The sequence below is a fragment of the Pelophylax lessonae genome, assembly GCF_965119305.1.
Source record: "Pelophylax lessonae genome assembly, chromosome: 4".
NCBI lineage: Eukaryota > Metazoa > Chordata > Amphibia > Anura > Ranidae > Pelophylax > Pelophylax lessonae.
This window is the reverse complement of record NC_138771.1, coordinates 505,110,566-505,123,696: the sequence shown is the minus strand read 5'-3', so window position 1 is coordinate 505,123,696 and position 13,131 is coordinate 505,110,566. Positions and strand designations below refer to the sequence as shown.

The 13,131-nt window shown below is 45.8% G+C and overlaps 1 protein-coding gene across 1 annotated transcript in view; it reads left to right on the top strand.

Annotated features, from left to right (window-relative positions):
* Positions 1–12,464, top strand: part of BMAL2 (basic helix-loop-helix ARNT like 2) — a 121,122-nt gene extending 108,658 nt beyond the window's left edge. Inside the window, exons 12-16 of the mRNA XM_082252928.1 lie at positions 2,485–2,543; positions 4,500–4,608; positions 6,466–6,553; positions 10,575–10,683; positions 12,094–12,464. Coding sequence (XP_082109054.1) covers positions 2,485–2,543; positions 4,500–4,608; positions 6,466–6,553; positions 10,575–10,683; positions 12,094–12,218 — 490 coding nt within the window. The 3' untranslated portion in view covers positions 12,219–12,464. The remainder of the gene's footprint in view (positions 1–2,484; positions 2,544–4,499; positions 4,609–6,465; positions 6,554–10,574; positions 10,684–12,093) is intronic.
* Positions 12,465–13,131: the final 667 nt, after the last annotated feature.

Sequence of the window (13,131 nt, the reverse complement as noted above, 5' to 3'; positions counted from 1 at the left end):
CATGGGACAAGAATCCGCAGTCTCTGGGCAATCAGATTCGGCTGAGCCGGGGAACAAACGAGTCCCTGATATGGTTGCTTCATTCTCCAGCGCTTCGGCTGGGCAAATCCCTCCTCCCCTTGTATTGGACAGTGGTCAGCACGGATGCCAGCCTGTCCAGCCGGGGAGCCGTCCTCGGCAAAAATTCTGCTCAGGGGATCTGGACACTGGAAGTCCAAACTACCAATAAATGTCTTGGAACTCTGAGCGATCAGACTGTGCCTGGACCATTGGACGGATTGTCTTTGGGGATGTCCAGTGCGCATTCAATCTGACAATGCCACAGCTGTGGCTTATGTCAATCACCAAGGGGAAAAAAAAGTGTTTTGGCAGCTCGGGAGGTAGCCGGCATTCTAGAGTGCGCAGAACGGTTTGTTCCAGCCCTCTCCGCCGTGCACATTCCCGGAGTGGAAAACTGGCAGGTGGATTACCTCAGTTGGCAGGCGTTGGCCCAAGGGGCGTGGTCCCTTCATCTGGACATGTTTCATCAGTTTTGTCTCCGGTGGGGCTTCCCTGAGGGGGGATCTGTTGGCTCAACAGAAAGATGCAGAGGTTTGTGGCTTGGTCACGGGATCCTCTGGCAGACGCCACAGACGTGCTGGTGGGTGATTTATGCCTTCCCTCCTCTCAAGCTTCTGCCAAGGCTTCTACGCAGGATCGAGGCAGAAGCGATTCCAATCATCTTGGTGGCTCCGAACTGCCCTCGCCAGGCTTGGTACACCGATCTGGTGCGGCTGGTCACCGACGTTCCTTGGAAGCTTCCTCTCAGGGAGGATCTGCTGTCCCCAAAGACCAATCTGCCATCCTGCTTTACAGTCGCTGGCTTTGACGGCTTGGCTGTTGAATGCCAGGTGCTGATGGATGGAGGTTCATCTGGGTCAGTGTTTCCATAGCTGTTAAAAGCTAGGAAACCTATTTCTATGAAGATCTACCATTGTACATGGAAGACTTACATTGCATGGTGTGAGTCTCTCATCCTCGCTTCTCCGCGTTGGGGGGGGGGGGGGGGTTGAATAGAAATTAGCCTTGAATACCATCAAAGGCCATGTATTGGCTTTGGCGGTCTTTTTCCAACGAACTCCCTAGTGCGTACCTTTCTTCATTGTGTCTTACATTTGGTTCCTTCAGTGCGGGCTGCATTGCCGCCCTGGGATCCTAATGTGGTGCTTTCAGCTCTTCAGAAGCCTCCCCTTGAAAATATTCAGGAGGTTTTCCTGTTTGCGCTGCCCCGGAAGGTGGCCTTTTTTGGTGTCTATCACCTCTTCGCGCAGGGTGTCGGAAATGGCGGCGTTATCCTGTTGTTCACCTTATTGGTGATTCACAAGGATAAGATAGTGCTTTGCCCCTGTCCGTCATTTCTTCCTAAGGTGGTCTCTGACTGTCATTTGAATGAAGACATTGTGTTGCCTTCCCTGTGTCCCAGGCAACACATCTTAAGGAAATTGCCTTGCATGCCTTGGATGTGTTACAATTAGGGTGTGCCTAGCAGCTACGGAGTCTTTTAGAAAGTCAGACTCACTATTTGTACTCACAGATGGGCATCGGAAAGGGTTGTCTGCATCCTCTGAGATAATTTCCAGATGGATCAGACAGACGGTGACTCAGGCCTGTTCCATCAAGGATCAGGTTCCTTCTTTCCCTGTCAAGGCGCACTCTACTCAAACACTTAGTGCCTCCTGGGCCTTCCGTCATCAGGCGTCAGTGACGCAGGTTTGCAAGGCGGCCACCTGGTGATCGTTGCACACTTTCACAAAGTTCTATAAAGTGGATGTGTTGGCCTCTGTGGATGCTTCTATTTGCTGCAAGGTTTTGCAGGGTGCTGTTTAGAGGAATTGATCCTCTTTGAGGTGTATTTGTTTTTTTTTCAGGTGGGTTCCAGTAGTTTTGGTTGAGCTCCTGTTGCCTGGTTGGCTACGGTTTACCCTGGGGAATTTTTTTTGCTGTTCCCACCCCTCATGTTTTACACTGCTTTGGGATGTCCCAATGGTTATGAAGATCAGGAGTTGTGTCCGTCAATGAACGAAAGAGAAAATGGGATTTTTGACTTACCGTAAAATCCATTTCTCTGATGTTCATTGACGGACACAACACCCACCTCTCTGTGGAGTTGAAATTCTTCTGACACTGCTTGCAATAAAACTAAGTACCTATAGCAGGGAGAGGGAGTATACCCCCTGGGACTGCCCATTGGCGTAGGCAGATTATTTTTCTGCCTAGTGTTCTACTCCTGTAGGGGGCAGTATAACCCAATGGTTATGAAGATCAGGAGCTGTGTCTGTCAATGAACATCAGAGAAATGGATTTTACGGTAAGTCAAAAATCCCATTATTTTTTAGCTATGTATATATTTATGAAAAATGAATACATTTGAAACATGAAAACTATTTTGTTTTTACTATTTGAACCACGGACATGTTTATGAGCTCATGTGTTACCCTTCTGCAGAGGCCAGGGGTCATCTCTAGAGACTGTCTCTCTCCCTGGGAGCTCACACTCTTCAGAAGGTGAGAAGATTTATCTATCATTTGTTTATTTTTTTGCCGTATTTGTTTCGGTGAACCTTTGTCCAGATTATGTACATATTCTAAACAAGTATTTAAGACACTCTGAAACAAGTCCCCAATCACCTCTGTACCTTTAGGTGTGGAGAAATTAATCTCTAAAATTCACAATAGAGGCACTAAAATCACAGCTTTTCTCCCCTTATTCTCTATAGCAGCAGCCTGCTAGCCCCTCAATGTAAACATTTTTTTTTTAATCAGAAATATGTTAAAGCTTTCCATTCCACTATTTTAATGAGAATTTAGGCTCAGTTCTCACAAAGCATTGAATCCTGTGTGTTTCCCGCATCGCATTGCAATCGCACGGCGTCCATGTGATCTGTGGCGATGTCAATGTTATCTGAACGACACCCCAATACAGATTGCAAAATGCAGTGTGATTGCGATTCAGGTGCAGGGAGAAAAGGGTCCTGCGCCATTTTGGTGCGAATGCGATGTGATTCCAGCCATACAAAGTGTATGGCTGAAATTGTACCACACAGACATCACATGTGATGTGCACATCACATGCGATGTCTGCAATCACCCCAGTGTGAACCTGGTTTGAGAGAACAACAAATTTGCGCACCACACTAAGCACCACCACACTGGCCCCCTACAACAGCCATAAACGGAGAGATGGCGGAGCAGTAAAGTGCTCCAGCAGCTCTGTGTTTTTGTGTGAATACAGCCTAAGGGCTTACAGTTGGGAATTCATACAATAAAAGATTGCATTCGTAATTATTAAATAACCATAGTTCATATTTTTTTTTTTTGACCAATAGCGGTTAGCAGAGGTAAGAACATGATGATGTTAGGGGTTGTCAGTCCTCTACCTGCCCTGGGGACAATAATCTCCAAATAGTCTGTTCATAAGTACGGCAAGGCAGTGCATGAGGCGGGTCATTAGGCCACCCACACCAGATCTGACATTTTTGGTAGCTACTTATGCAGACATAAGTTAACTTTCCAAGTGTTTCTATATTTTTGGAAACCTGATTGTAACCAACTTTAGAGTGCATGCTTTGATCTTTGAGAATTAATTAAAGGATAAGTCCACCCTAAAACAAAAATCCCTGCATCCTTTAGACTTCCACGATCTAACACTAACCTATCTAGCCCTGTAAAGAAGAAATCGGTATACATACATTTTTTTAAACCGATCCTACACTGAGCTGTCAGCAGCGGCTTTGCTGTGGAGGCGGGTGCAGAAGACACAACCCACAACAGAAGCACCATAGTAAGTCTGTGGGTGAAGTCAATCCCCATTAATTTCACAGTCGTTGTCGGCTGTGTCCTCTGCAGAGCTTCCGCCGCTGGAGACCGAAACAGATCGGCCTAAAAAAAGCTATGTATATGGATTTCTTCTTTACAGGGATAGATAGGTTAGTGTTAGATCGTGGAGCTCTATGGATGCATGGACTTTAGTTTTAGGGTGGACTAATATCCTTTAAATCCAAAGTACTTGCAGCTGCAGAGGTCAGTGAGGGCTTATTTTAAAGCTCTCTTAGATGTCATGCACACGGTCATACTTTAGTGTACACCAGTGTGAGGGCTATGTTTTACCTAAGTGGGATTCACATGTGTTCTGTGCATCCGCTTACAGACAGTCCTATTCATGCAAATCGGGACGCAATAGCTGCACAGACACAGCCACTGCTCCCAATTTCACATCCATGTGGGTGCGGGTTAAGGTACCCCAACTTGGGCAGTGTTTGTTCTGGGGCACGCACTTGCACCCACACGGATGTCAAATAGGGAGCAGCGTCTGTTTCCCAACCGACAAGCATGGGACTGCCTACATGCAGATGCACGGAACACCTGGCCTTACAGCTTATTGAGTACTGAACACTTTAATATCTAAAGTCTGGGCAAAGGTGCACTTTTATGGTAATTTCTAATTGATATGTTTTATGGTAGATACTTCCAAGCGTCCTTACCTCCACGTACCTGGGATGTCCAGCGGGACACTGCTTGGTGCTGCAAACATTGGAAAAGAGATTGCAAAACAGATCTTAGAACTGCAGAGGTAAAACTTCCATTGGTTTCCTGTTTAATTCTTGGCTCTAGTTTGGTAACACTTTGTGTATGATTACTATAAACAGTGTGTGGGGGTGATTTCCTTGTGTTTCATTATTTTAGTATAGTAAGTATAGTAATATAAAGTATAGTAGTATTATAGTAAGTATAGTAAGTTCATATATTTAACCTTTTTAGTGATTTGTGTGTGGTTAAAGTGTGCACATGTGTCTTACTGCATGGTCACAGAACTTGAACTAACTCTTTCGTACTGTTAAAAAAAAAAGATTAAAAGAAGTTTGATCGGTTTATCTTTCGTCTTCCCTGGTCCCCTCCTCATCAACATGCTAGTGATATTTTTAAATAAAACCTTTCCGTTTTCATTACATTCCTTATTTTGGATGTAGTAATGTCATCACTGTGCTTCTATATGCAAAGCAAGCAGATCTTGTTGGTGGGAGGGGCCAGCGGGGTGCTGTACCCAAATTTGTAAAAACATCACAGCACCTGCCTCGGTACTTCTCTTAAAAGCCCTCAGCCCTGATGAAAGCAGTGGGCTGCCTTTTGGGTTATGCAAATAACAAAGTGCCTTGAAGGGTGGATGCCAGTCTGGAGGAGTGGGCATTTCTAGGCAGGCTCTATGTGCATGCAAATCACTCCAGGTAAGCCCTACATGTAATGCTGAGCATCTATGACTGAAAGAACTGAAATCCCATGAATGAAAGGGCCAGCTCAGGGACAGTAAGGCTGTCAAATCCGTCAAATCCCAGCTCTCCTTTTACTGGACGCCCTCTTGCGTTTCCAGGAGCTTGTGCTGGTGTGCACCCAAACTTGAAACTTGAAAGGGCACAGCCACACAAGCATAATGCTAGGGAAGTGTGGCATTTGATTTACCAGTTTTCCGTAAGGGCCGTGCATTGGCATGCACCCTAAGGGGAAAAGGCGCAGCCACAGTCCTACGGAAGCCTGCATCCGTGTGCGTGGTGAGGTGGAGGGGTGCAGCCACGCAGGCTTAACGCAAAACACTGCAGAAGCCACCACGTTAGGACTGCCTGCCCGGCAGCACCTGGAAAAGGTCATTCAGCACCCATGGCGAAGATGACCAATTGCACCAGGTGGAGTCCCCAGTCGAGTCCCCCTTTACATTAGGTGTCCCCAATAGCATCCCCCTTTACTTTAGGTGTCCCCAATAGCATCCCCCTTTGCATCAGGTGTCCCCAACAGCATCCCCCTTTACTTCAGGTGTCCCCAACAGCATCCCCCTTTACATCAGGTGTCCCCAACAGCATCCCCCTTTACATTAGGTGTCCCCAACAGCATCCCCCTTTACATTAGGTGTCCCCAACAGCATCCCCCTTTACATCAGGTGTCCCCAATAGCATCCCCCTTTACTTTAGGTTTCCCCAATGAAATCGCAAAAAAATAACGCAGGAACCTTTTTTCAAATCAGTGCGGAACCGCAAAAGTCAGAGTTGTACTGATTTTCACAGGTCCATTGCCGACGATAGGATGCGACTTGTCATGCGTTTTGGGCCTGTCAAATCGCACTGGTGTGAATGTGGGTTTAGACTTTAAAATGCATTGCTCAGCCGGGTGTAGATGGTTCTACACAACATATTTGTGTATTCTGGAGTTAATGGTAGCATAGGTCTTTCTAACAGCAACAAAACCATGACTGTCTTATTGAACATTTCTTTATCACTTTACTTGTAAGGGATTGGAACTGTCTGATGGATACAATGAAAATGTTTAGTGGCCTGTGAGGTATATCCTACCCTACAGTGCTACAGAGTATGATGGCACTTTTGAAATGAACAATACAGTGATAACCACAATAAATAAAGGCTAAATCCGTTCTGTTTTACAGGTTGCAGTCTCCTCCGTTTAATGGGGATATAAGTCCTAGTGACCTTCTAAAGAAATCTCCTCTTGGCATCGACATCCCACCCGGGGAGGTAAGCTCAGAATTCTGTGGCCCAGGGAATGTCTTGGTGAAATCACCATGCATGATCCTTTTTCCTTGACAGTAGTTTAGTTTACAAAAGAAGCAAAGACTGTTTGCTTAAAGCTGAATTCTAGCCACTGATTATTTAAGACCACTTTGTGTGCATCAAACACCTTTCCAAAATCAGATTTCTCTATCGTTCATTTACAGACACAGCTCCATATTCTTCTTAACCATTGGGTTATGCAGCCCCCTACAGGAGTAGGACAATAGGCAGGAAATAAAACTTTACCACGCCTATGGGGCAGTCCCTGAAGGCATACACCCATTCATTCTGTTATAGGATTCAGTTTGTTTCTGCCTAGTTTTTTTTATTTTAAAGGGAACCTTTGTAAAAATGTTGTTTCTAGGTGAGCTCCATGTTACCTGGTTAGCTAAGTTTAGCCTTTGGGGAATTACGTTCTTTCTCTGCATTGTTTTCCCACCCCTCATGCAAATACTGCTTTGGGACATCCCAATGGTTAAAAAGAATATGGAGCTGCGTCTGTCAATGAACAATAGGGAAAATTGGATTTTTGACTTACCGTAAAAACCTTTTCTCTGAAGTTCTTTGACAGACGCAGCACCCCGCCCCCCTATTTCTGAGTGGGTTTTTTTACTTCTGACACTGCTTGCAACAAAACTGAATCCTATAGCAGAGTGAGTGGTTGTATGCCTTCAGGGACTGCCCTATAGGCGTGGTAATGTTTTTTTCCTGCCTAGTGTCCTACTCCTGTAGGGGGCAGCATAACAGTTAAGAAGAATATGGAGCTGCGTCTGTCAATGAACTTCAGAGAAAAGGATTTTACGGTAAGTCAAAAATCCAGTTGTTTCCTTGTAAAGTAGCAATGACATCATCACTGTGCTGTACATAGCCTGTGTAGAGAGCAGAGCTGTGGGAGGGACCCACCATTCCACTACAGACTGCCTGCATAAAACCACAGGAGGGGGCAGAGACGAGACCAGTCATCCTGCACAAGGAGTGAGATCAACAGTGACGGGTCTTAATTACAGGGAGCTCCTGCACAGAGGCAAAGTTTCACACTGGATTAATGCACCGATCTGAAAGAAATATGCAAAGCACACTAAGTTTCCAGTAGGAATACACATAGAAATAATTTTTTTTGTTCGCTTTGGCTTTTTTATGCATTCTTTATTTAAATAATTTTAACGTTTTCCAACTACATTAGACATACAGAGTTCACATGCAACAATGTGAATTGCTAAAACAAAGGTGACCATAATGAATTTGAGCATGACCACTAGTCATTTACAGGAAAATATGATTACAATAGGGTGTCACGAGTGGCGCTCAAAGGGCAGAGTGACACCATAAACATTAAGATGGATTATTATTATTATTTAAGTGGAACTTTACCCATAACACTATTGTTCTTTAGCACAGAACATACATTCCTCATAATAATTATACTACCAAAATTAGTGTGTGCTGTGAATTGCCTCCAACATTGTTCCTGTTTCTTCTTGCCAGGGGCTGTCATTTTGCTGAAGCCCAGAGACCCTGAACAGCAGTAAATCTTTAGGCTGTCAGCAGATCGGCCTCTACAATTTTGGCACAGTGCCTAAAAATAGAGAGCAATGAGCATGTGCAGAGCAGGGTGAGACAGTGTATTACTGGATTTTAAACAGTATAGACATTTATTTTTAATGTTTTACATAGCTATACCTGCAAAAGGGGCCAGCCTGAAGTGATCTAGCCGAACTTAATTTTCTGACTAAAGTTCCACTTTAACTATTAACCCCTAAACACCGACCGGACGGAAATATGCCACCTCTCGGCAGCTCGGCCTTGGCGTAGGTGGGCGTAGCCGCATATTTGCATGCATTAGTGCCAACAGATGTGTGCCAAGAGCACGCGCCCTGTGGGCTCCCGTCACAGTGACCGGCGGCTCATGAAAAGCTCCCGATTGATTCTTACATCACATGGTTACAAGCCCCGTCCCACCTTGCCTCCCAGAATGCCAAACCCCTTAAAGGCACGGCAGGAGCCTGCGCAAAGGAATTAAGTGTGCTCAGATTAATGAAGCACTAGTGGAGCCTGGAGCATTACATCCTGATGTTATTAGAGTCAAGACATACTCAGTCCTACTTAAATGTGGATTAGGAGGCCAATATATCAGGGTAAGGGTGCATGCAAACAGTTGGATGGGGTTGCTACTGTTGAGTGGGAGTGAATAATGGAGGAGGAGCCTAGGATATATGGGGGAGAGGAGGGGAGGTTGAATGTAAGTGAAGACTAGGGTAGAGATGTGCCCCTACACCAGGGGTCTTCAAACTATGGCCCTCCAGTTGTTCAGGAACTACAATTCCCATCATGCCTAGTCATGTCTGTGAATATCAGTTTTACAATGCCTCATGGGATGTGTAGTTCCGCAACAGCTGGAGGGCCGTAGTTTGAGGATCCCTGCCCTGAAGTAAGTCAAAGGGTGGACTGTTATGCCTGAAGAGGAGTGAGAATAGCGAAGAACCAAGTTGCTCCATGTTTTACCTATCAGGATTCCCTTGAATTTCTCATATGCTGGCATTATGTTCCATTGGGAAAATTTCTCCTCACTTCCTGTGCTGTAGGTGCTACAGGAAGTGAGAGTAAATTACAAATAAAAGTGAGAATTTCCCTCTTAGGCCTCATTCAGACAGGTGCCGGCTCTTGTATTGCGTGCATGAGGTGTTTGTTTTGGTGTCTGCATCAGCCACCAGTTGTGTGAAGCAGCCTATGTATGTGGATGCACATGCTGCTCCGTGTTAAAATCTGATAGGCGTGCAGGAGTGGATGTCTGTGTTCTGGGCCATGCACCCGCTCCTGCACACCTGGGAGATTTTGAGATGAGACGGTTTCTGCGCAGCCGCTGCGTCTGCACCCACTTCCATTGGTTGCCTGCACACAACAGGGGGTGTAAGCAGACACCAAAACAAACGCCTCATGCTTGCAGTACGGGTGACAGCGCCCATCTAAATGAGGCCTAAGAGAGTTGTTTCTAGAACAAGTGTTCTCATTGTAAGATTTACCCTCAATTCTTGTTGGGGTGACAACTGTGATATTTTTGATTCGCCATTACTTTGTGTCCTGGTTACATACCAGCTGAGGTCAGAGGCGTAACTAGAACCTTCAGGGCCCCGATGCAAGAAACCATGAAGGGCCCCCCAGACCCCTGGCCGGGGCCCTTCCCTTCAAGCCTGCGTCCCTTCCCACTGATCCTGAGGCGTTGCGGGGCCCTTTATTACGGTCCTGCAGCAGGACCCTTTCACATGTGCTGCAGTGGGCCCTCTTCCTGACATCTTGGGGCCTCCCCACGGTGGTGGAATGCCAGGGCCCGGTTGAAAGTTTGACTTTTGCAATCCTGGAAGTTCACCCACTGGTGTCAGTAGTTTTTATTTTTTGGTATTTGAATTGTATTATTTTTTATCATTTTATTTTTTTTACAATGTCCCGGACTATGACTCTGTCCATTCAGAAATGGAAGGAGCTGGTAAATTACATATTTACCGACCCCTTCCTGGTTCTCTATTGTGACACATCCCCTTTAGCAGCCGGCAGGAGAGGGAAGGGAGCACAGTGGGGGGGGGCGGGGGGCCCAGGGGAGCACACAGGGGCCCAGAGACAGCAGAACACAAGTGAACTCGATAGGAGTGGCGTGGGCAGCATACAGAGGAACCAATCTCCTCCATTTTCCTCCTGCAGCTACAGGAGAAAAAAGGAGGACAGTGAATTCTCTACATGCTGCCCCCACCGCCCCTCCTATCCAGGTGTACAGGGGAGCGGCACAGGCCCCCGGGAGCATGGGGCCCATTTGCGATTGCAACCCCTGCAACCCCTGTAGTTACGCCCCCTGGCTGAGGTTATGTACATAAGGGTACACTGTACAGCCATAGAAACAAACGGCTTAGCGCTTGTTTGTTCTAAATGTGAGAGTTATCAATGTGGCATTTTTACTCTTGTGTTTATTAAGAAGTGTTTGTTGGCTTTTGTCCAGGTTCTGAAAGACGACTTGATACGACTGTCCCCTTCAGAAATTGAGAAACTAGACGCGTCTTCTCAAAACGACCTCTTGCTTTCGTTCCCTATTCCAGAACACCTCCTGAGTAAGTTTCTGCTTGTGTATTTAAAAGCTGAAGTTAAATCATCTTCTGTTTTGTTTTCCTGTACCTGACTTTTCCATGCTGCAGGTAATGAAAAAAAAGCTAGGCCACTTTCCTACTTCAAGCCTGTGATTGGGCAGTGGAGAAGCAGCAGGAGTTCACTACTCTTCTCACACTGCGCTCTCCTCCGTTCCTTGTCATCACATATGTTTGCAGAAGAGTCTGGTTGGCTTGTAGTGCCCCCCCCCCTCTCCCAGTCTGAGCTCTGCTGTGCAGAGAATCACAAGAGGCTAATTCCAGTTCAATTTGAGTACTTAACCTAGTGGCATGTCGAAGGTCCTCTTATCTCATCAAGACTGATGCAGGGCCAATAGCCCAAGGGACACTAGAAATTCTGGATTAACCCCCTGCACACTGCTATATACCCTTTCTAGTAAACTTTTCAATGAAAAACAGGGATTACAATACATGTTTATGCTGACCAAAACCGCAGACTCTGAAACAATGGTGTCCAGAGGGTATGGGCAGAGGAGCGCTGCACGAACAACCAGCGTGCGTTCCACCTGCTACTTCCGCCTTGCAACCACGTGATCTACGTGCATTCCAAAATTATGCGTTTCATCACAAGGTGTGACGTCTTCATAATTCCATTTTCCATTTTCAGAAGACGTCACATCTTGTGATGAAACGCGTCAATTTGGAACGCACGTCGATCACATGGTTGCGAGGCGGAAGTAGAAGGTGGAACGTACGCCGGTTGTTCGTGCGGCGCTCCTCTGCCCATACCGAGGTTGGGCTTTTATATATTTTTGAAAATTATAGTAGCTTCCCATCGTCTCCCTTAGCAAGAGGACTTAGGTTTGCCGTAGATGGATCTAAATTTGGCTGGTTTAGCAAGCACCAGACGAAGTATGATTTATGTGTGGCCACCTTAACAGTGGCTGCAGCCAATGGGCTGTCGGTGTATTGTGATATTGGGGACTCTCCACTGTCAGAACACAATGTCTCAGCAGTGAGGATTCTTCCATCCACCTCAGTTGTGTGGATGGAGGAATGCGTTTGTATTTTATCATTCAGCCATTGAAAGATGATCCATCTATGGCCAGCCTTAGGCCAGTTTTGTTATCATTGACACTTCACTAGCAACAGAACCACAGAAATTCAACTTCCATTATTACTAGGGACTAGGGAGCAGTAAGTCCTGAATTGTCAAAAGTTTTGAAGTCGCTGACAGTGGGTAGAATAATGTAGGTTGAATTTTACAGATCTCTGGGGACAGCTGGTGCAAGAAAAAAAAAGTGAAAGGTCATATTTGCTTGAGTTACCTAACCACTGTATGTTAAAGAGATAAAGTGTTTAAAAGTATATTAACTCTTTTTTCATCTCATTCACTTTAACTCTTTGGTTTTTCAGGTGAGGGTTCCGCTCTTGACTTTGAGAACAACGAAACCACCATGGCCGCCCTCATGAACTTTTTCGAGGCAGATAGCGGTCTTGGTGACAATGGAGGCCTAAATGATATACACTGGACACTTTAGCAGGGCTAAACACCGACCGCCTTCAACGCACAACCAAAACGTACTGTAATCTATTGGGGCTTGGACACAGTTGGAATTATTTTTGTATTTTATATGTTACAGAAAAAGAAATCCACAGAGCATTTCCTAAAGGATTCCTCCTACCACAGGAAGCAAACACGCAGGAAGACATTTTGGGGGATAGATTACGCTATATGATACTGAAATATTTTCATACTTGTTAATAAATCAGTCTTTCCTTGTACATACTGCTGGGCACTGCGGTTTATTTTTTCATTTTATATTTGACTACAATTTAAGGATTTGTTGTTGTGAAGCAATGCAAAAGTTTTGTAAGACACTTAGAGGTGAGGGGTTCTAGGCAGAACTGTGTAAAGCAGCTTAAAACAGTAAAAAGATTTTAGATGTCAGTTATATTTAGGTGTATCTAAACACTAAAATAAAAATGCTATATATTGCAGCTTACCAGTCTATAAAGTGGTTCTTAAAGCGGAGTTCCACCCTGAAAAACATTTTTTAGATAAAAAATACCCCCGGGACAGTCAGGGCTAGTGCATTACAGCAACGATAGCCTCTGAACTGTCCCCTGTTTCACTTACCTTTTAGAAGAAATACAAACTTTGACAATGTCTTGTCCAGTGCTGCCATCTCAGGTATGGGCAGCTGAAGCCGCAGCGTCCTCTTCGGTGTCCTCTTCGGTGACGTTGGAGTCCCAGAATGCCCTGCATCGGCCCTGCTCGTCACTACCGATGTCCTCCCATGCCCAGAGCTGTTTAGCAGGGAATGGCACGCCTGCGCCGGAAGTGACGAGTGGGGCCGGTGCAGGCGCATTGACTTCTGGGAGCGATGACGCTCATCTCCCAGGAGTCAATGCAAGCAGGAAGAGACAGCGCGGGCTGCGGCGGCAGAGGGA